Source organism: Melospiza georgiana, chromosome 4 (genome assembly GCF_028018845.1).
Source record: "Melospiza georgiana isolate bMelGeo1 chromosome 4, bMelGeo1.pri, whole genome shotgun sequence".
Taxonomy (NCBI): Eukaryota; Metazoa; Chordata; class Aves; order Passeriformes; family Passerellidae; genus Melospiza; species Melospiza georgiana.
Window position 1 is genome coordinate 68,230,207 of NC_080433.1, and position 24,492 is coordinate 68,254,698.

At 39.9% G+C, this 24,492-nt stretch overlaps 1 protein-coding gene across 2 annotated transcripts in view; it reads left to right on the forward strand.

The window, feature by feature from the left end:
- Positions 1–24,492, forward strand: part of RELN (reelin) — a 283,413-nt gene that overhangs the window by 57,393 nt on the left and 201,528 nt on the right. For both annotated transcript variants that reach the window (XM_058023699.1, XM_058023698.1), the window contains exon 3: positions 23,078–23,213. In XM_058023699.1, coding sequence (XP_057879682.1) covers positions 23,078–23,213 — 136 coding nt within the window. The remainder of the gene's footprint in view (positions 1–23,077; positions 23,214–24,492) is intronic.

Sequence of the window (24,492 nt, forward strand, 5' to 3'; positions counted from 1 at the left end):
TACTCCAGTCATATGCCATCCAGTCACCTTGACAGTCTCTGACATGCTGGAAGGATGATGTAGTTATTAGAAGGCTGAATCAATAAATGCTGACAGCATCAGCTCTTAAGATGAAGAATATGAACATTAAAAATGTCTAGATTAAAAAAAAATCTTTAAGAACTGTTTCATCTTGCAAGTTTTAATTTTTAGAAGGATTAAGTTTAAATTTTTAATTTTGATATGAATAGTGAATCTCCTGAAATATACCATCTGCTTGCTCAGCACATGTATACATTAAGCTTATCATTTGCTCCCTGTAGCTGTAATTTTCCTATTTTTAGATATCATAATGAAGGTCTTGGTAGAGATTTCTTCTTGTTATCTACTGATTTAAATGTATCACTGAACATGTAATAATTAATATCACAGGCAGTAGTGACCACCCAGTAGTCATAATTCACTCCAACAGGCAGCTTTGTGATAACCTTTGCTTAAGGAGGGCAAAGATGTAATGAACTCTTTTAAAAACCTTCAGTCATAATCTGCCAAGAGCTCAACCAAATAAACTGGAATGTGCTTTAGCCACAATTTTCCCTGAGACTATCAAAGAGGGGTATTCTAGCTTCTGATGAAAGTTTGGGTAAAGATTAAGCATGAGTATGGAATTCAGATTTGCCCTGAAGAATTTATCACATATATGTGGTAATCCAAACGACTTTTGCTTAGCATGGGACAAATAAATGTTTATTTGTTCTCCACTTAATTATGCTGAGCAGGATATGTAAAATCCAGTAACATTCTCTATCCTGGAAACATTTATGAGTAATTTAGTTACTGATTTTTTTTTTTTTGGTTTTGTTTTTAAAACCAGGAAAGTTTAGGGTTTTTTTTTTCCTGTGCTTTACTCCTAGTTGTATCTCCTCAGCCTGTTTCTGAGCATCCTTCCATTAGGGACTTCATTTTTGCTGTGTGTAGCTTGGGGACCTTGGCTGTCTGGCTCAGGCATTCACATACAGCCCTGCCTTCAGGTGCCCTGCTTTCCAAGGATGATTGAAATGCAAAGTACTTGTGGAGATGCAATTTTCTGATGCTCACTGCAGTTCATCCAGAGGAGTTTTGAAAGACATCTGTCATATTCAGTTATTGCAGGGTGTTGTGGTGAGCACTTTACACAAAAAAACCCCTCTAGATTCAAGGAACTCACAGGGATGGGACAGATTGGCTCTTGGAGACTGAGGGACTTTGTAAACTAGAATATTTCACTATGTAGGATTTTGATTTAATAGCATATGAAACATTTTAAATTTAATTGATTGGGATGTTCCCTAGAAATCTAGCTTTTAAGGTCTAAGCTTTCATAAGAGATATATAAAGTTTGTTAGAAGTCTGCAATAGTCCATGAGAAAAAAGCTGTCTAGTTCAAGTTTAATACAAAGAAGTTGTTGGCCTGGTATCTCTGGCCCAAAGCAGAGGGCTTCCATCTGGTAAATCTATGATCATAAAATCATCATTGAATGGCCTGGTTTGGAATGGACCCTAAAGATCCAACTGCTCTTCCCATGGGCAGGGACACCTTCCACTAGACCTAATTGCTCAAAGCCCCATGCAGCCTGGCCATGGCCATTTGCAGGGGTTGGGGAACCTGTTCTAGAGTCTCACCACTCTCAGCAGTAAAGATCTGCTTCCTAATGTCTAAACTACACTGACTCTGAGTTTGAAGACGTTCACCTTTGTATTGTCACTACATGCTCTTGTAAATATTTTCTCTCCATCTTTCTGTAGGCTCCCTTCAGGTACTGGAAGGCCTCTATCAGAACTCCCTGGAGCCTTCTCTTCTCCAGGCTGAACAGCACCAATTCTCTCAGCATGGCTTCACAGGAGCAGTGCTCCAACCCTCTGACCATTATTTATGTGTCTCCTGGGGGCTTGCTCCAACAGGTTGATGCTCATCCTGTTCAGGGACCCCAGACTGGCTGCAGAGCCACAGGTGGGGTCTCAGCAGGGCAGAGCAGAGGGGCAGAATGCCCTCCCTGCCCTGCTGCCCACACTGCTGGGGCGGCAGCCCAGGACGTGTTTGCCTTTCTGGGCTGCAAGTGCACATTGCTGTCATGTCCAGCTTTTCTCCCTTCCACCCCCACAAGTGCTTCTTGGCAGGGCTGCTCTCCATCTGTTCGTCCCCCAGCCTGCACTGACACAGGAGGCTGATTAATTACTTTAGTTAATATCCAAAGCATAAACTCACAAATCGCTCAGAAGGAACGGACCCCGGTGCTTACCCTTTAAGTGAAATTCTAATCAAACTGGATAAGAGCCCTTCCTGCCCCTTCCCCACAGATGGGTACGGTCAGCCTGCAAGTGGTTAATTTTCTTTGGCTGGTGGCACATGGAGGTTTGGGGTGGACACATGTCCCATGCCACGGCGTGAGAGGAGCCAAGACTCGTCACTCATGCGCAGGCACGTCCACATTGTCTGCCTGGGGCGAGTCCCACCCTGGCCCTGCTCCTTCTGAGACTCGGGGCATTGTCTGGCTTTGCTAACAAACAGCTTCACTTCAGCCTTGGGAATAGCTAAAGTGCAGCATCCTTTAAACACAGCTTTGAAATTACATGGAGCTACTTCTTTTTTATGTAATAAGTGAGTTTATTTAAGTGAAATCGTATTTAATGTCAGCCTATTGGCACAGGGTGAGAAAAAAGAGGAAAGGTTACTGTTAACACGATCTGTTTTTTATGCTGGCTGTGGAATTTGTGCTGTTGCAAACCCTCTGAAGTACTTTCTAAAAAGCTGGTGTAGAAGCGTCTCGCCAGGACAAGTGGCTTTTCATGCATTGTTTTATTGACTCACATTTGATGGGTTCTCATGTGTATTTAAAGGCTGAATTCCAGTCTCTAGGGAATGACTCAGAAAGCATTTAATTTTGAACTGAATTCATTTGCAATTTCCAACAGAGGCATCTGCTGACCAGTTATGAGAGGGTCTTGGTTCTTCAGCACTACCAATTGTAATCTTGTGGCACGCTTTATTTTGAGTCTCCTGGGCTTATACTAGGTCTTTTATTATAAACGAAATATAAATATCTTCAAAAGCAACACCAATAATTTTCAAGATTTCACCCAAATATGAAAAGATGTTTACAACTCACTCAAGTAGTGCTCACTTACTTGAATCATAGTCTAATAAAATGTAGTAGAGGTCCTGTTTTGTGTTTATTTTCATTGTCTTTTTTAATTGAAGGAATATTCCTCCTTGTTTTACTAAGAAAGGAAAATACATCATATTCCTACTACTTTATTTGTAGAAGTACAAGTACAAGTACTTGCACCAGAGGAAAAAAACATGAACTTAGGAGCATTTAAAAATGGGATATAGTCAAGTGGATGTTTTCAGTGGAAATAATTGCAGATATGCTTTTCTGGGTTACATAAACCACATGAACAAGAAATGTTGCTCATGTGAATAATAATAATTATTTTTATTAATATATTGAATTATATTATTGTTATTAAATTAAAACTGAATTCATTCAACTTAGTAATAATTCTAAACATGAGGAAACTTGCACTTTAAATCCCCATCCATCTTATTTGCAGTTTGTTTCTTGAGGTGTTTGGTTGGTTTTTTTTTTAAATGCAGTCATACAGATTTCAGAATAACAAAGTAAGAAGTTGTCAATCTAATTAGAGCAGGCATTCAAGAAGCAGTAGGAAGATATAAGTAGTTTAAAAATTATTCTAATAGAAGCGGAAATAGCTTAGAGTCTTCATAAGATTTTCTATTTCTATGCCCTGAAGACAAATAATAAATCTGAAGGGTTTCAGGAAACCAGTGCAATGAAATGACCTTTTATTATAAACAGAAGGAGTTTGGAAAACAATGTATGACCATAGCACAGCTAGATTGCTCTTAAAGCACTGTTTCATTACTCCACATGCAACAAGAAGGGTACTTTAAGCAGGAGTTATTTAAACAAGGCAGACAACATTAAGCTGAACCACTGTTAGTCAGTGCTAACCTGACTGTGGCTGAAAGAATGCTTCCTACTCGCCTAAAGTACAAGAGAAACAGTGAAAATCCTTTTTTATCCAGGCAATTCTTATTTTTGTCAGCATGATCTAAATACTGCCTTTTTGTATATGAACCTTGGTACATGTCTGCTTAACTATGGCATTTTCAGTGTAATTTGAGCTTTGCTTTGGGAAAAATAAACGAGTGATTAGTTTTTAAAAGTAGATTCCTGACATTAGCAGAAAACCTGGAAACAGGGCTGCTTGTAGGTAGATAAAATTTTCTGGTTTTTAAGAGAAGGCAAGTTATTAAGGTGACCTCAGGGCTTGGTCACAATTTAAGCATGATGTTGGTTTCATCAGGCCCTGCATTTTGGGGTGTTTTGGCCATTTTGGCACATGATCCCTGTGGTGCCAGGGAGCCATCCCCAGGAGGGAACCTTTCACTTTGGCTCTGGGCCCTGGAGCTGCAGGAGCTGTGACAATGCTGCTGTAGCTTTAATGTGTGTGGATTTAAGCTCCATCTTAAAGCTGGTTATAGTCATTTATCTCCTAAATTCCTATTGCAAAATTGTTTCAATGCTTCATTTGCCTAGTAATTAAAAAGGATCTAAATTAGAGTAAATTTATTCAAGTCCAGTTTCAACCCTTTGTTCTTATACCATGGTTGTCTTTTGGCTTAAACAGCTCCTTTGCAGCCCTGTGATATTTAGTGATAGCAGTCATCCTCTCTCTAAACAAGCTCTTTCTGCCTCCTTTTGTGACATATTTTACATTCTTCTCATCATCCTAGCAGTCCTTCTCTGCAGCTGCTCCAGCCTAAGTTAATCTTTTTTGAACACAAGCGTTCATAATTGCACACAATAATTGAAGTGATGTCTTAGCAGTACTTTACCAGCCCCGTACTAATACTTCCCCCATCGTTACTAGAAATAATTTAGCTGATGAATTCTAGGGCAGTGTTTGTCTTTTTTCACACTGGTAGCTTATTTTCAAACAGTGGTTGACTAATGTGAACAGAGCTTTCTCCTCCTCAGTAATTTCTAGCTTATAGCTGAACGTATTCTTGTTATTATCTAAAGTGCATGACCTTACATGTTCTACAAGAAGTAAAGAATCCACTTTGTGTACTTCTTTTCCCGTTCATTAATCATACTCTGTTTAAAAATGTGCCTAATTTCTAATTTTAATGTTTCTCCTTTGAACCTCCAGGAGCTTTTTCTTGCTGTGTCTTTAGCAGTGTATCTAGAAGTCCTTTATTAGGGGGTATTTTCTTTATGTTAGGCTAACTTATCCACTGAAATCAAATCACTTTTAAAATCTGATAAATAATTTATAACCTATAGATATTGAGCACTGACTTTTTGGTGCAAGGAAAAATTTTTATATCTAAGCAGAAGGAATAAGACAGATTAGCTTTTTTCCCCAGACTTTGGCAATCTTCAGCTTCCTTCTAAAATTGGGAACCCCAGCAATTTGTGTTCTTGTAGCCTCAGTTCATTGAATCATAGAATGGTTTGGATTGGAAGAAACCTTAAAGATCAGCTGGTTCCAAACCCCTGCCTTGGGCAGGGAGACCTTCCACCAGACCAGGTTGTTCAAAGTCCATCCATGGCCTTGAACTCTTCGAGGGATGGGGCAGCCACAGCTTCTCTGGACAAGCCCTTTTAGTGCCTCACCACCTCACAGCAAAGAATTTCTTCCTAATATCTAATCAAAACCTACTCTCTTTCTGTTTGATGCCATTCCCCCTTGTCCCACCACTACAGGCCCTTGTGAAAAAATTCCTCTCCATCTCTCTGTAGGCCCCTGTCAGGTTTTGGAGGGCCACTATAAAGGCTGAACAATCCTAATTGTGTTTCATGGCTGTAATTAATCATTTTTGTGGCACTCCTCTGGACTCTCTCCAGCAGGTCCATGTTGTTCTTTTGCTGTGAGCCCAGATGTGGATGCAGCTCTGCAGGTGGGGTCTCACCAGAGTGGAGCAGAGGGGCAGAATGGGAGATTGTTTTGCTGTTTTTAAGGTTGGCTTGGTTTACCAAATAATCTGTTTACCAAATAGTCTGTTTACCATGTTCCATGTGCCTAACCTGACTGAAAATTTCTTCCCACCTGGCCAATGCTTAAATCATAAAAAGCTGTCACACTTGGTGATTTCAGATCTTCCAGATTTCTGATGAAAATCCTGACTAACATTTCATGACAATAGTAATGAAAGTGCTATTTAGTGATGATTTATAAGGGACAGCTGGCCTAAAGGATTCAAATGCTTAATGCCATGAATTTTGTTTTGTTATTGTTTGGGACCACTTTTGAATATAGGGATATTGTATTTTTAATTGAAGTGCCTCAGGAAAGACTAAAAATGGAATTTTGGAATGAAATGAATCAAAGTTAAACATTAAAATAAAACTTTCAGAATATTCTGGGCACAAAAGTATTATTTCAGTGAAAACAGATTCTATTATTTTCATCTCTTCTAATTAACAATGGAGAAGAATAGTTATTGTGTGAAAGTCCATCAGTTAAACAAGAATTCACTTGATTAATACATGCAGAATAATACATGTTAGTCAAATACTGTTTTCCTCTGAGATCCCATTAAAAACTTGATGAAAGTTTAATTACAACATAGACCAGTTACGTTTAGATGACACTGGAAGCAACAAGCCCTTCAAATAATGGGGATGACACAAAGAGAATCAACAATTGTCATGAGCCAAACTGGAATTCTGCAGATTTCAGCCAAATGGCTGAACAACACAGGCAAAGGTGCTCTTTTGTTGATGGCATGTTGTTATGAAATTACATTTTTCATTCTTTGTGGGTAATTTTATTTCCAGAAGTCACCTGAGGATTTGAAAGATTTGTACATAAGTTTTGGATTTTATGAGAAAATTGATGTCAGAAAAACTCTGACCAATACATGCTGGATTTTGTGAACACTGAAGGTTTGCCTTGGAATTAGCTGTTTGATATTTACTTATCTCCCCTTTTTCCTCAAGAAAGAAGTTGAAGATAGCTCTGTTCTTCAGCCCTGTCATGGGGACTGTCATTTGAGAGCCGCTTGAGGACAGGGACATTTGGGGTCTGCAGACAGTGTGGAAGCAGAGTAGAAAGAATGGGATGGTGGAGAGGTTGAGGGGAGGATGTTTGCTGGAGCAATGGGAGTGAGGGAGAAGTAAGCATGAGACCAGAGCAATCACCTGTTCAAATGAAGCTATTTAAATCAAAGCGGGAAAAATTAACCCAAGAACTCAGATGTTGAGTTTGGTTTGAGTTTTTACAAAGTGCATAAAAAGTTTGTAAGTCAGCCTTCAACTCACAGACAACACTCCTGGAATGTACTGCAATGTGTGGCATAGCTGCATTTTTTAATTGAATGTAGCACAATCCATTGGTGGCCCTTCAGAAAGGAGTGAAGAATAGGATGTTCTTTCTTTGAGTGGTTATAAGGGAGAGCTGCATGACCATGCACATCAGAGCTCAGTGAAGCTCCATGGGAAAAGCATAAGCCTCAAAGCAAAAGTACTGCTGTTCCTGCTTAGACCATCTGACCAAAGAAAGGCTTTCCTTCAGGAAATATCCTCTGGACAGAAGGCTCAGAAGTTCTAAAATAAGACTTTCTATGGTACACTGGATTTTAAGAGGTATTTTATGCACAGAAAATAAGTACTGACGGAACAACAGGAGCTCCAGGAAGGAAGCTGTGATCAAACTGGTATATTCTCCAGCAGAGATCCAATTCTAACAGGATAAAGATATCAGATACTGTAGTAGCTGATTCATATTTCCTGTAAGAAGACCTCTACTGGTGTGGAGCACACTTATATCTACAGCCATACTTGTACAGATGTAGTCATTTAGCTGTCAGTTTCTTGTCCAAATGCTCTGCCACATTTCAGGCTCAGCTTTGAATGTAGCCATACATTCATTTTTTATGAATAAAACATCACATTAAAATGATCCCTTCAGCAGCAAAGATTTGTATTAAAGGTTATTTTCAAATTTTCTGTACTAATATAGCATCTTTTTGTTACCTTCATGATTTCAAAGCACGCCAGAGAGCACCAAAACCAACCTGCCTCACCCACTACTATTCAGAGATCTATCATGGCCTCTCTTCAATTCAGCCTTTCTGTTATTAATGTTCTCTTTTTTCCCACTTTGAAAGTAAATTAAATTTACTGAGATAGCTATCCCTAATGGCATGTTTCTCCTGAACTAATCCACATATTACATGTCATTGAAAATTGCACAGAGTGAGTAGAATTAGGTATAAAAAGATTTAAAATTCTGATTGCTACATCTGCAGTGAATATTGGGAATTTGTTTCAGCTCACAGCTGTTATCTCCATCAAGAGTCCTTTCTTTGCTAGTACAATAAAAGCTGCCTGCTAGCAAGAAAAAGATTTCTTTCCTTCATTTTTTTGGAAATAGTTGTATTGGAGGGCTGACCATGGGGATCACAATCTTTTTGTTGCATATATTACGTTTTTGCTATCTGTAATCCTTATTATCAAGGAATTCCTGAAAAATGAATGGGACATAAGTTATAGGTAGCTTTCTGTGGAGCCCATCCCAAGCACCCATCTCTCCATGTTGTTTATAACAGGACTGTAACCATTTGCTGTGTGAGGACTGCCTCATTCTGCATTTAAAGTTCAAGTGGTCTGGACCCTTCTCGTGGGAGTTATCAGGGCTCAAGTGTTTACTCAGTTTTTATATAAGTTTTACAATTCAATATGTTCCTATTAGTAGCTGATGTAAACTGAAATTAGCTGAAAGCTAATTTGGAGCTGCTCACAGGAGTGTAATTATTCAGAAAAGTGACTTCAGCATAACCAAACTTAACTATTTTAAGATAGGTAGTTCAAGTGGTATAAGTTGTTGATATGAGTAGGGCAGATCTGTGCTTATGTCATGAAGTGTTTGTGTGTGATAAAATGCTTTATTTCCTTAATGTGGTATTTTAAAGGATGTCTTACCTGTACCATTTAAGAATGAACAAGGCAAAAAGAAGCGTTCAAAAGCTGGAAGATCATATTGCATGTTTTTGTTCTTTCCATGATCACCGAGTCTCTATGGTCATCTAATTGAAGCTTAGATGTCATTTCCAAAGAGCTGTCTGTGCTTTGTACCACACTGCATACAGCTGTGTAAGGAATAATAAAACTGTAACTATCACCCCAGAAAAATAATGCACCCACCTGCACAGTACTGGCAGCCCTGGAGCTTTTAACATATTGCCAGGACAGCCTGGAGCTCCAGTTGGGCAGTGCTCGTTTTCAAAACACTTAAATGAAAAATAGGTGGAAAACTAATTATGGAAGTTATTTCAAAGTGAAGTACAGTGATTTGTTGAGATAAATTGCAAAATAAAGAGCAGGCAGTGTTAGAAGTGTGGAGTACATAAATTTATTACAGCCACAATTAGCGATCACAAATATTCTACAGTGAATAATTCTACAGTGAATATTTTTGGGGGGAGCAGGACAAAGACATTCCCCAATCCTCCATGTCTTTGTGAACTTGTAGACATAGAGCTTCTCCCCTGGGTGACCACCATGGTGCTGCCTTCAGCCTCCCTATGGAATGCTCTGTCGCCCTTTGGATTCACTTGTATGACATGACTTCAATCTACCCAAAAAGCAGTTTAAGCAATGCAATATCCTTCCTCAAGGATGATTTGGACACTGCACTAAATAATGCTCTGTCAGTCAGCTTTAGGATGCCACACTCTTCCAGATCAAACTCTTTGGCATATTAACCCATAGTTGTAGATCAATTGGAAACTCCTTAATCTTTTCAGATTTGCTAAGCATTTATTTACCAGAAATATCCTTTTGTATACTATTTTATCAATGAGTGACAGGATCCAGAAGCACTCTGTCCATTCATAAATCAATAGATGCCATCCAAGAAAATCAGTGCCAGGTTAGAGAACATGGACATGTGGAGAAGGACTGATATCAGCGAGAGCTGATGTTACAGTGTGCAACAGAAAAGTCACAATTGCAGTGTCTGGAAGTCCCAGAAGAAAACACCTCAATTAGCATGCGTGGCAGGGCTGAGATTAATGTAATTTAGGAAACCTTCTCATTTCCGAACTGCTAATCTGCCTTGAACAAGAAAAAATATATTTGAGATGTAAAATTAAATTTCTCCCTGAGTGAAACACACACTTTTTTCGTTGCAAAACAATAATGAAGGGGAGAACTTCCCAGCAGACCTGCAGCTCTTCAAGGTACTTTTCTTGTTAAGGGCAGATTAGCACGTCAAAAAACAGAGCCATGTTTTATCTTTACATTTTTAGCCTTCTCTTTATACATTAATGGGACTGCAGCTCTCTAGCGTAAGTCCCTTGGGTGTTACTTTGACTTAGCATATTCTTTAAACCCTTTTTAAATCCACAGTAAAATCTTGGAACGTTTATCCTACTAGAGCCACAGTGGGGGGGCATCAGCTGGGAGAGGCGAGCTTTCAGCTGTGTTCATTCATGGCACTGAGGCAAGCAAGGTTTCAGATTAAATTCAAGCATCTAGCTGATGCAGGAGGAGAACCTGGGATGCTCTACTCATACTCACATCTGGAGTCCAAATATTTTTTCCATTTCCATCCCAAATTCTAAAATGCAGCTCTGACCTTCTTACACATGCTCTTTAGTTTGGTGGTGTCCTCATATTTACACAGGATGGGATAAAGTTTTCTTTTTTTCAGCAAAACCATGAGTTGATTTGTAGGTCATGTGGTAGAGGGCTCTGCTCCCTGTTTCTGTAGCACCCTTAATTTTAATGCACGTTGCTACGTTGGCTGCTATCACATGAACCTTGATTAGGCTTCAGAGGTGAATATTTTATTCTGTTTTAATTTTGTTTTCCATAAATGCATAGGACACCGAGTACAGCAGGGGCTGCAGCTGCAGCAGGGGTGTGGAGCAGTGAGTGCCATTCTGGGGACACAGCCCTGCTTCTGGGCCAGCCCATGGCAGCACCCCCAGGAATACATTTTAGGATGCTTTATTGAACATGAAATGACTGCAGGAGATCAGCATTGACCCTTTAGTCATAAAGTGCTCTTCTGAGGACACAGACTCCAATAACTGCAGGTTTTTTCCTGCAGTATTTTCCCCCAGGAGTTTTGGTTAACAGTGACTGATGGTTTATAAGGGAGCTACTGTTCTTGGTAGATTGCTTTTATTTTCCTATCTTATATCTGATCTGGAAGTGCTTTTGCATGTTGAGGATTGATGATGTTTTGTCTAGAAGTAAGTTTCAGGCAAAGGAATGAAATGCAGCCTTTCTTTCTTTGCATTCTTGTGATTCTTGACTGACTGTATGTGTTGTCAGATAGAAACAAAACTGTAGTGTTACAATTTTTGTCTATGGTATATATGTCTAAATATATACCACATGGCAGGGGGCAGTATATCAGATTTTTTTTTCCATGGGTGATTGTTTTTGTCAGTAGAGTAAAAGTAGTAATGTGGGAATTAATTATTAAAATAATTTATTCTCCTTCTGAGCTTGCTGGCTGTGATTATTTTTGCTTCTTTTGGTGTGTAAATATTTGTATTTATATTTTGTTTCCTTAAATATTTTGCTGCTGTTCATGTTCATTAGCTTGCAATATATTTTTTGAGGAGTTTTCTTATGGGTGCCATTCTGCCTTCAGTGGACAGAAATTCAGCCTGCTGACTATGCTGCCCTTCCCTTTAATACTCTCAACATTATGGTCCACTGCTGACCAGTAGGGGAGAGGCATTATGAAAATGCAAAGAATTGGATCATTGCACTATTTAGGATAAACCAGGAGGCAAAATAAATTACTGCACATTTTACAAGAGACAGGGAGCAATTTTTAGACTTTCTGTTTAGTCCTGTAAATTGTAAAAAGAGATGTTGAATAGAGATGCATAGAGAATTACAGCAAATTTTTGTGTGTTTGTAGAAAAGGAATTTTTCATTTTCCTTTTAAATTTTTTTTTCCAAAAATACCATGAAATTCTGCAAATCACAATTCATATTTCTGTTTTGATGATGAAAGAAAGCATGACCAATGTGTATGAGGGAAACAGTTTGATTTTCACACTCCAGCTTCACTGAGTACCTGAATATCCAAACTTCTGCCTCTATTGCCCCTGTCTCTGGTGGCATCTGAGATGACCCTGTTGGGGTCAGCCAGGTGCTGGTGAGGGATGAGGGCTCAGCCAGGCTGTCCTTTTGGGCTGCCACATCCTGCTGCTGGTACCCAGCACACAGAGCACACACTCCCCCTCCCAGGAATGCTTTAGCCCAGACCTAATGCCTTCTAAAAGCTATCAATGCTATAATAGCTGTATTAATGCTGTAAAAGCTACCAATTTAATAGATTTGCAGCCTCAGAGGAGGAAAATCAGTCAGGTTTTTTCCTGATACATCCAAATATCTGTGGACCGTACAGGTGGTGTACAGGACTGTGCTTCCTTCCACACTGGTTTGATCTGGACAGAGATACTGGTGGATTTCAGCCAGCAGCACTGAATTTCAGCATGGTTTCAAAAGAAGAACTCCTGGAGATTGACAATTTTATTTGAAATTCCTCCATTCAATCCATAATACCATTTTTCCAGCCCCACTTCTCCCTTACCTCTCCCACCAATCTGGTCAGTGATTCCTCTGCTCTCTTCACCCCTTTGCAGAGGCCAAGAATGGCCATGGTGCCCATTATGCAACTTCACTGTTCTGGTTTTTGTGTTTATGAATTCTGAGGAATTTGTAGCAAACCAGCACTAATGTGTCATGGGTTTCAGCTGCTGAAAAAGGCAAACATCCTGACTCCTGATCACAGTGTTACAGACACTGTAGGTACAAATGGCACATGTGTAAGTGGTTGTGTAGTGGTTGTATGAAGATAAAACCACAATCTGCCATTACCTCAGCTGGCTTTTCCCTCACAGATGCATCTCTCCTGCCTGCGTGCCATCTTCCCAGAGCAGAGAGGCTTTTGTGAGGCTCAGATGTCACAGAAGTCTCCCAGAGATTATGGGACTGGCTGTGTCACAGGTCACTTCAGTGTCCCAGCAAGGGTCCCTGGGGTTGTAGGAGGCCTTACATAGGTCACCCCAATGTAGGTATTGCTGAGGTTCCTGTAAGCCCAGCTGTGGCAAGGGGGATCATGAGACCTGTAGTACCTCCAGAACTGCTCCTATGAATGGAAAGTGCCTCTTGTCTCCAGCTCTGTGGAGATGTTGCAGTTGACACTGGTGAGGAACAAACTGCAGTGAGCCACTCACTCAATTTCCAACCCTCTACACTCCCTGGGATGGGGAAGAGAATCAGAAAAAGGTAAAACTCATGGGTTGAGATCAGAGCAGTTTAATAATTGAAATAAAGTAAAATGTAATATTAATAAAAATGAAAAAGCGAGAGAGGGATAAAACTCAAGGGGAAAACCAAATAGTGCCAATACAATTGCTCACCACCTGCTGACCAATGCTCCTCCCATCCCTGAGCAGAAATTGGCAACTTCTGGCCAAGTCCTCCTGTTTACAGACTGGGCATGACATCCCATGGCATGGAATATCCCTTTGTCAGTCTGGGTCAGCTGTCCTGGCCATGCTCCTCCTGGTTTCTGGTGCACCTGCTCATGGCACAGCATGAGACACTTGGCTTGACACCTGACACTAAAAGTCCTTGACTTAGGGGTCAGCACTACTGAGCAACAACTGAAAAATCAGCTTGTTATCAATGCTATTCTCATGTTTAATCCAAACCACAACACTAGGAAGAAAACCAGCTCTATCCCAGCTAACCCAGACAACACAATATGATTTCAAGTTGACTTTCAGATCATCCGAGATAAGGAAATGGGGGATAAAACAGTATACCTTCCATAACAACATCACTCCAAAACAGGAGGAGACGTCTGCAAATGATAAATGCTCCATCTGGAAAGATTTATATGGAAATCCCTCTGGTTTCATTATGTAGTTGTCCTTATTGATTGGTTTGACTGACTTAATTTGCCTTGGAGGAAACTATCAATTTTAAAGCATCAGAGTTCACCAGCAGTGTTGATAACAGAGATATAAGGAGTAATTAGGGACAGTGCAAGTGCAACCAGGATAGGAGGTGCTGAGTGGCTCCTGTGGTGACTGAGGCAGTGACAGCAATGAGGGCAAACACAAAACACGGCTGCGGGCGAAGGATCAAAACAGAGGAAATGCCTTACAAGGCAGACTGCTGCCAGAAACCATTAACTTCATTTCGCATAAATTAAAGAGAGATTTAGGCTTTTGTAGGTAAAGCCATTATTCTCATTAGTCATGCTAGGCTATAGAAGAGCAAACAAGATACCAGGAAGTGTTACCAGCAACCACATAGACGAGAGGATGCTGTCACTGCAAACCACTCAGACCAGCTCAGATGAGTCTGGGATGAAGACTATCTATTATCTTATTTCAAAAACCCGACTTGGTGCTTTCTAGGTGCATTATAGATCCAATCAGGATGTCTGTGTTTATAGATGAGTGCTGGGCAGTTACATTTTTAGTGACCTGTGCAGTGAATTTCTAGTTATTGCTCAGCAATGTTTCATTTGATGTCCCTTGCTCTGGTCAGCAGGGAGGTTTGCTTGGGTCATGGCTCTGTTTAAATGAGTGGGTCAGGATGGTGTTGCCATTTAAGGCTGCTGGTTCACAGTTTCACCTCTACTAAAGCAAATTCAGGGCAATTCCAGGGGCTCCAGTGCTGCTTTGGTGAATTGTTGCTGCTGTAAGGAGAAGGATGTGGTTACTGCTGGCTCTGACAATGAGTCTGGTGGGAGCAGATGTCTGGTGAGATAACAAGGTGTCCCTTTGTCACATTTGTCCCTGGTATAAGCCCTATCAAGCAGAGTGTCTCATGTTTGGCTCATGAGACAAAGATTTATGTTTGCAAAGTGGAAAGATTCAGAACAAAGATGTATTTTTTGGAAGTTGTATGAGAGCTGCTCATGTGGATGAGGCACCAGTCAGTAACAATTTAAAATAAAAGTGGATGCAAACCAGGGACAGTTGCTTTCCTTCAACAGAATAAACTGGAATTTGGTGCTAAATAAACTAGATTTTGGTGCTAAAATAGAAACTGTGAAAAGTACAGAATGAAGGTATCAGCCTAACAGGTCTATAAAGAAATATATATAAGTTGCTTATTATAAAACATGCTGGGACTATTAGGAAAACATTTAAAATAGATTTTGGCTCAAGCTTTTGGAAATAGATTTTTTTCTTCTTCTATATTTCAGCAACACAGTAACTTATTAGCATTTTCTATTTATATTACTGCTGGTCCCTGTTTACTGTTACTAAATCTACTTGCCTTGGAGCACTTAGTGCTGTGCTGCTCTCTATGGAGCACTTAGATCTCAGCAGTAAATTGTCTTCTCATCCTTCTGACAATGGCCTGAAACCACCAACAGGCTGCAGACCAGGGCCTCACCAACCCATTCCCCTGAGTCGTGCAGCCAAATCACACATTACACAGGGGACTCACTCAGTGAGGGGATTTTTTTCACAATTCCACATTTCCACAATTCTCACCATTCTCCACAATTTCCATATGTGTAGGTCCTGTTAGGTTTAATGAGACCAGTACTCATAAATCCCTGAGATTAAATTATAACCCTAAATGGGTACTAACAGAAAGTGCTCAAAAGTTTTGATTAACAATCCCATTAAAAAAGAACATTAAAAGTGAGATTAAGCAAAAAATATCCTCCCTTTCAGACCAAATTTTCAAAAATCTGTTCATTAGTTGTTCATTCCTGCAAATCTCTGTTTCTAGTAAATGGTTTGCAGAAAATATTCACAAATGTGGATATAAAGCACTTCTCCTGTAAGCACCTAAAAGCTCTATTCTGAACTGTTTCCCTGAATCCCAGTTTGTGAATGTAATTCAAATGTGAACTTGCAATAAATTATTGTTTTCAGGACTATGAAGAAAATATATTTACATTTCATGTATGGGGGAAAAAAGGTTATAAAACCCATTATTATTATCTCAAGTGTGAGTCACATCAGCACTGTGGTACCCTCTGAAGAATCAGGTTGCTGTATTCAGGCTCCGGTTTTCTCCTGACCACAGAAGGAATTATGGATTTTAGAGACAGACTTTATTAGGCTGTTTTACACATATCTGTTTTTTTTCCCTAGTGTTCTGATTAACATGTAAATGGTATTTTCCCCCCAGCATTGCAGATAGTGAAAAGATTTATTATTTAATAGTGAAGCAGTAGCAATAATAATAATAATGAAACAAACACCTGACTTCAAGAAAGATAAAAATAACATATTGCTGGGTGGGAGAATGTATCTGTTGGTTGCTGGTCTTTTCTTTCTTCATACTCTTTAATAATTTATCCAACCATCCTGACCCTTAATTGATCACAAGGCTACCAAGTGCTTTAGCAGTCTGCTACACTCTGTCAAATGAGATGTGTTTTTTCCTGTGAAGCAGAATGAAATCTCCCCCAAAAATCAATTGGCAACAGCGAATTTCAGCTGGGTGGGTGCAGTTCACTTAGGGCCACATTCTGCACTTTTACTCCAGTTGAAAGGAACTTACATATGTAATTTAGAAACATTTAGCTGGCTACTTGCTTGGGTAAAACTGCATGAGCTCACAACTGTACATTTGTGTTCATTCTTTAGAAATTATAGTTATCAGCTCCAGATATTTCTTTACCCCCAATGGTCCTTTTTAACATGGATTATTAATGTTTTGCTTAAACATTTTGGTGGGATTTTTTTTAAAGAAAAAACCTACCAAAAAACAGGGAGCAATTTGATTTTCTTCCCATCACTATTTCTAAAATTTTAAGACTACATTGCAGGGTTCTGAGAGGGGTTCATAACTGTTTAAGGATGTTGTTCAAATATTCTTCCAATAACTGAAACTATGGCATTATTTCACTCTCTGTAGCATTCAGTGAAAACATAAATTTCAGTTTTACGTATATTTACAGGTGAGTCTCAAAAAGGTCCTTTAAAACATTTGAAGATACACAGGACAAAGGGAAGTTCCTACCTCTGAAAGTGTGGTCTGAAAGCTGCAGCTTTAGCAGCTGTAAATAGCACTTCATGTCTGTATACATTCAGATTTTATCCTAAATTGTTCCTTAAGGTCTCCACTTGGCTTTCTGTGAGTTCAGCTCGTGGCAGGCACCAGTGCAGCTGTGCTGGGGCCTGTGCTGCACCTCAGATAATGGGGATAACATGGACAACATCAAATATAACATGGCTTCCCCTGAACTTGCAGAGGACCTTGGTTCTGCACAGTCCTGGAGCCCTGTTCTACAGGGGTTTTACTGAGGAACCAGGCTCCTTGTTAATGGCACAAAGTTGTCACTTGTCCCAGCACTCCTGGATCTCAGTGGTGTGCTCTTCCATGTGACGGGAGTGTCACAGGGGGGCACCTCTATAACTGATCCTCAGTTTCTTAGAGAGGATGTGATTCTGGAAAGTGGAGACTGTGGGCATAAACTCCCTGCCAAAGTGATTACTTTAATTGAAAATATTAAAAAAAAGGCTACAATCATCTTTTCCATTTTGAAAAAATTAATCATCCCCCTCAGAACAAGTCCCTGGTGCTGCATGGGGAAAACAAGTAGCAAGCCCTGGTTTGGCCACTTGTGCATGAGATTCAGCACAGGAGGTGTTTTCAGGCATAGTCACTTTTGCATAATTTTTGCTTTTTTACACCAGACAGAATTGTGCTTACCTTGTGGGTTTATGGATCATCCTTTGAGATGCTAGAGCCTGGATGGAGAACAGAGCCCCCAGCTCCGCTTCCCAAGGGAAGAGATGGTTCCTAGGACTAGGTACTTTATTTTTGCATAACGCAAAATCTAATTTGAAAATGTCAGTTTCTGACTCAAATTTATTATCTCCTAATCAGGAATTATTGCTTTCTCAAAGATGCCAGAGTTATTTTGTTACTTGGAGCTTTTTCTTCTTGGAATTTCATCAATATTTTATGTATGGCATTTTGCTCTCACTTACACATTTCTGTGAAAATGGAAGCATGAAGCAGATAATCAGTTTAGAAGCAGCAAAGCCAAATTGTGGTGATTCATTTGACACCTGCATTTAACATTCACTCTCTTGTTTAATATCATACTCAAATAATGTAGTAAATAGGAAGTGGTCTCTAGCTGTCATCTGGTTCATCACTGGAAATTCTGTTTCTTTTATAAGATGAAAGTTGAGCCTTAGCTATAAGGAAGGGGTTTACCAAGGACCTTCACATGCACATGAGCTCCTTGTATGAAATTAGGGTTTAGAAAACTCTTTTCTAAAGGGGATATGTCATGCTGTAATACAGAACATTATGTAGTCACATAACACAGGGTGAAAGTCAGAGCTACTGCAGGTCCATGCGTCTCAGACTTGCAAAGCAGAGAAAGATGTGACTCTTTCCTGCATTTATCTGGGAAAATTAGATTGCATTAGATGCTTCCCAAGCACTGTCACTAGACAAGATCATCTTTTGTCTTCCAGGGGCCCAAATGGGAGAATGGCTGCTATCATCCATGTTCTCCCTTTTGGAGAAGTTACATAACAAGGTGAATGTAATAATGAGTTCAGGATCAGCACCTGAATTTGGGCATTTGTGGACCACCATTTTCCCATCTCACACACCTTTGTGTGTGCCATCTTATAAAAGAAACAAAATATTTCCCTGCATTAGATGTCACAGCCCTACTAGGGGTTCTGATTATCAATTAAATACTTTTAAACATTTAAAGATTGAAGTTATGTATTTATCACCTGACTTTACCTAAGCTTTTCCTTCCAATAATTTTCTCTATCCCTGCATTTCTTGTATTAATTTTATCCCTTGAAATCTTCCTCTTCAAATAGAAGTTCTTTGATTGACTATAGATAGTGTATTGAATAGTATTGAATAGAGCTAAACACATTTTGTTTAAAGTTTACACAATAAAAACAGCTGCTGAGTTCCCTCTTGAGAAGTACTGAGAATGTGTAATTTCTGTCCTGACAGTGCTGTTGGCAGGTACAAAGCTTGTCTGGGATTTGAATGGTTGTAATGGTTATTCTGATCATACTGAGATTCCTAAAGCCTCAGAAATTTTAGGGGATGGAGAATCTAGAAAGAAGTCTGCAGCAGGTGATTATGAGAGTGCACACTGTAAAAGCCAAGGCAGAAGGAGTTCAGAGAGATGCTAACAGCCTTTTTGCATGCAGCATGTTTTAGAGCTGTGGATGGCTACCTCTCACAAAACTCTGAGCATTTCAGTACTCATTAAGTCACATGGAAACACTTGATTTTTTGCTGAAGTGTTTATAGATTTTTATACAGGATGATCTTAAAATTTCACCTAGAGATTTTTAGTTTTGTGCGACTTGTGAGACTTTGTGAGACTAGACTTGAATGTACGTATTGGCACTGGTCACCAGGGTGTGAGGGAGATACCCACACACAATACTGACCTGAGCCACTCTGAAGCTGTCAGAGGTACATAAAGGATCCACTTTTGTTCTTAGAGCTGCTGTATTATCAGGCTTGTCTCATAATAATTTAAATTTTTTGTAGCAGAATGTTTTTTCACTTTTGTACTTTGATTTGTTATGGGGCAAACATGCAGCCTGAGAAGCAGCTTACCAGTTTGGAGAGGGGCTGGAGGAGAGGGGTGGAGTTGCATTCCATAATAAGGAACTGCAAAAAGACTGGAAGCGAAAAGGTGGAATAATATTCTTTGCCCTTAATTTAACAAGTTCTTAGTATCAATTTAATTGTCCAGTGTTTTTTGCATTTTTATCCTTTTTATGTTCAACCTTCAATGGGAAACCTTGGAATTTAAGCATCAAAAAGTTTTTTAATATTGCTGTCATTCACTGAAGTTTCATTATTTAATTGTTGTTAAATGTTCTGAAGGCTCTGAACTCCTAAATGGAGTTGATGTACTCAGTAAAGGTCCAGCAGATGAGGAGGGTTGTTTTTATTGCAATAATATAGCAATGAATTATTAATAAAATATAAAGATAACATGGTAATAAAATTATAAAATCGGTATTTGAATGATTGCTGTACTATTCATTGATTTTTTTTCCTGAAAAAAAATTGAATTACTTGTGTTTTTTCCCTTGTTTAGAATTTATTCTAGTAACTGCAAAATTGTTCTTTTTTTAAACTGTAAATCAAAGGAAAAAGAAATTCTCCACAGATGTTGTATGCGTTTGATGTATTAGGCACATTTTTGCAGTGTACTGCCTGAAACCTAGGGAATTCATTAACTCACAAGTCGCTGCCAAGGAGAGAAGCAGTCACATCCCCCAAGCTGCTCTGCCTGTCCCCTGGCTGGGGGATGTGTTAGGGCAGCCTTTGTCCTCCCTTGCATTTGCCTGGCTCTGGAGAAAGGGGAATTTCTTCAAACTGCAGGGCTGTTCCTGCTTCTCCCCTGGCAGCATCTGTTATTTAATTACCCTGATAGTCTGAGGCTGGCTGTTCCCACTGCACAGCCAGGGAAGGTGAGAGATGAGAGCTGCAGCAGCCCCCAGACCCAGCCCACTGTGCTGGAGCCACTGGCTTTAGCACAGCTTCAGAGAGAGGGACAGGCTTTGGGAACAAATCAGAGTTACCACCTGGCACCCTGGGCGAAGCAAAGCAGTTGCCCAAATGGCATTTGCTCTGTGAGGGACCTCTCTGGGCATATTTTTGGACACACCTGTCCCAGCAGAGCTCTGCTGCAGGACTTCAGCAGTGAGAGCAGGGCAGTGAGCCTGGGCACCAGGCAAGAGGGATTCCTTGAGGATGTTACTGCCACCCCTCCCAGTTAGCCAAGAGAGGCAAATAAAGCAATACAGCATGGCAAGAAGTGGCCAGACCTCATCTGCACCTAGTCTCTTGCAATAAAAGAAGAGTCAGTAAAATACCATCTCTCTGGATTTCCCTACTATTGATCTCCAGAAAAGAGGCTCCATTCAGGGGAGCTTGAGCCTTCTCTGTGACTACCCTGACACAATGAGCTGCAGCTTCATTTGGGAATTTGAGCTGTGACTGTGTGAATGACAGAAAATCTTATGTGGATTTTCAGTGGGGAACTGAAAAACCCTGAATGAGGAGGTTGTGGTTGTTTGCAAAAGACACAGGCATCACTACCATCACCTGCTGCCTGCTGTCACTCCTGGGATGGATCCCTTAAATTCACTGTGGCTCATTTCTCCCGCCCAAAAACTGAAGCTGGTTTAAAATTTCATAGCCCTGAGGATAAATAACATCCATAACCTTGAGCTATAGTCTGTCATCCTCACCAGTACCTGACCAGGATTTCAGACATTGCCTTTTGTCTGTAAAATGTGAAATGTTTTGCTTGTGAGACAGCCCCCACTCCATGCAAGGTACTGCTGGCATCCAATCCCTGGGGGTACCCAGTGGAGCAGTGTGCTTGAATTAGGAAGGATTTATCCCCTCCTTGATGTAAAACCCTCACTTGCAAACTCCTTCCCCATCTGGATCTGTGGGGACTTAGAAAAAATTGCTGCATTCATATTACAGGAGAATTCCCGAAAAAACAGTAATAAAGGATTCTGATACTCAGAGATTGTAGGCACAGAGTTTGTGGTGATTGGGGTGGGGCTGTGGCTGAGCCCCATCCCCAGTGGGCACAGCTGTGAGCAGCACTGACAGCAATGAGCCAGGGAGTGCCCAGGGGCACTGACCAACACCAAAGGGAACAGAGGGCACACAGGGGCAGGGCATCAACAGGGGGGTATAAAAGGTTGGGCTAAAGAACAAGGAGGGCAGGTGCTTGAAGTGATGATAGAAGGACAGTCTTCTGAAGTGATGTTGCTCTGTATGGGCAGACACCTGAAGCCTTCTGAAGTGGTATGGTGCTGCTCTGCAGGGGTTGAAGCTTTCTGAAATTGTGTGGTGATGCTCTGAGTGCTGTGCCTGTCTCAGCTGTGGCATGTGCTGTGGTGTACACTACGACAAGACGCAGGCTTTATTTCTCTATTATTGTTTGAATTGCAACAAGCAAATTCGGGAAATACCAGCCACTCTAAACTTTGTGATGCAATCACCAAATAGCTGACTGTGACCTTTTTGAGCACAGTAGTGCCTGCTCCCATTGCCTTTTCCTTCTGATCCTATTTGCAATATTTCAGCCCATGTCACTGTTTTCTGAAATGAAGGTTCAATATTTGAAGTAACTTGGAACAAGGCATTCTCTTCTGATAACTGTGTTTAAAAGAATAGTTTTATCATTTACTCTTTCATGTAGGAGGAGAAAAGGTGCAGTGATCCACTCTGATAAGATTGCCTTCCTTTAAGCCAAAGGGTGTCAAATAAACAACCAAGTTGTACGAGTTTGTAGGAAACTACGAAAGGGCTCCAAGGGGAGGAAGACTGCTGTCAGACATTGTTTTACATTAAAAATACAGTTCTTTCGTTTAATGTTGAACTGCAGTGAATTCCAGAGGGAGAGATTAATAGATGACATTTGCATTCATTCGTGTATTAAAAGCACATATGAGAAAGAAGTAAAAGAAAAATCAAAAGAACATGTACTGGTAGAACTGTTGCTTTTACTTCAGATCAGAAGAGTTTGTGATTCCAGGGTTCATCTGGTTGTCCCAAATAGATGTCTTTCAATTGATAATATCTTTCTCTAAGAGCTTCATTTTTCTGACTAAAATAGAACTTTTTTTTTTTTTTTTTTTTTTTTTCTTCAGGTATTATTGTCTATTAGATCTGTAATGAGTGTAAATGAGGTAATGGAATGACTGATTTACAGTAGCTGTGATCCAGTTCCTCCTTCCTCCTTCCAAAATGCAAATACTTCCTCTGGCATTGGCCTCATGAAGACTAATAGCAGAAAATACACGGAGCCTTGCTGTAAATGCAAAGTCAGCCTTGGCTCAGGCAAAGGCCAGCTCCAGTATTTTCATTGGCATTAATTCTAATTATTTGATGGCACGCCCCTGGGGTTTTTTAATTCCGTGTTGCCATGATGAAACACATGGCAGCCGCATTTCTCGGTCTGTTAGCGCCTTGCAATGAGCCATTAACACTTGTCACCGTTTCCTTCCTCTGTCTCTTTCTCCCAGGAATTATGTCTGACCACCAGTTTGGAAACCAGTTCATGTGCAGCGTGGTTGCATCCCATGTGAGCCATCTCCCAACCACCAACCTCAGCTTTGTGTGGATCGCTCCACCTGCAGGGACGGGCTGTGTCAACTTCATGTACGTATGGGCACAGAGCCATGGGCAGGCACTCACTCTGCAGATAATGGAGCCACCCAGCCTGCTCACACTGGCTGAGTAAAGCAGTCAGAGTACACCGACGGGTGCACACTGTAATTTGAAGTGAGAATATTGAGTTCTTCCTGGCTGAAGCATTTCTGTGCATAATGGGACTTCTTATTTTCAAAGCATGAGGAAGTCTAGCATTTAAAAGAAATTAATTCTTCTAATTAATCATATAATTGATCCTTTAAGTATATAGCCCATTTGCAGTGACACAGTCTCGTGATTATTGCATTTAATATGAGTTAGAACATCACACAAATATATTATTCATATTGTAAGAATCAATGCAAAATGCAAGTATTTGAGTGTAGCTATACTCAAGTATTTACTATTCCTAATTTTAAACACTCTGAACTTCTGATGAACCAAGAATGACCAAGAGGGTTTTTTTGGTAATTTGTTTTACAGACATAAGTTATCATTTAATGTTTTAGCACCAAATAAAGTTCTAACAAAATAGCTTATCTTCAGTCATTAGCATATATATTACTAACTTTTACCTTCAAGTAATTTCTAATTATTTGTCCCAGAATTTTATAGACCAGATTTGAGAGAGAAAATACACTGAGAATGCTGTCATAAGTAGAAAATGTTTCAAGTTTGACATTTTCAAGAAAAAAAAGGCAGACAGTTAGTTCCCTAATTCAATAAGTGAATCATTTCAGAGACATGTTTCTGTGTTTACTGTTGTCAAAACAAGTTTTCTGAGTATTATTCCCTTTCAATCTATACTGGGAAGCAGCAGGTAAGTGCCCCATATAATCAATTTTTTTGACTTTTGTAAAAAATAACAATGAACAGCTGACTTTGACTACATAAGTTGCTGATGGTGAGCACAGTACCTGTGGATTGATTTGCCTGTGAATTTGATATTTCCCCTTACCTACATAATGCACTTTTTTGCCTATACTGTCAGGATACATTATTTATTAGCTGTGATGACAATGTCAAGACATTTTTATTTCTGGCTCTGTCTTGTTCTAAACATGTAACAGTAAATTGGGAAATAATAGTTTTGATGGTTGATAGCTAAATTGTGAGAGTGTATTTATTGAATATACAACAGTTGTATATACCTTGAGGAAATCTGTCAGCTATGGGGTTTATACAACCTTTAACTTCTTTCTAAAAATTATTTCTTTTTTGGATAAAGAAGCAGCTAAAGTTTGTTTGAGCTGCCTGTACATCTTCTCTGTTTCACTCTTGCTTACTC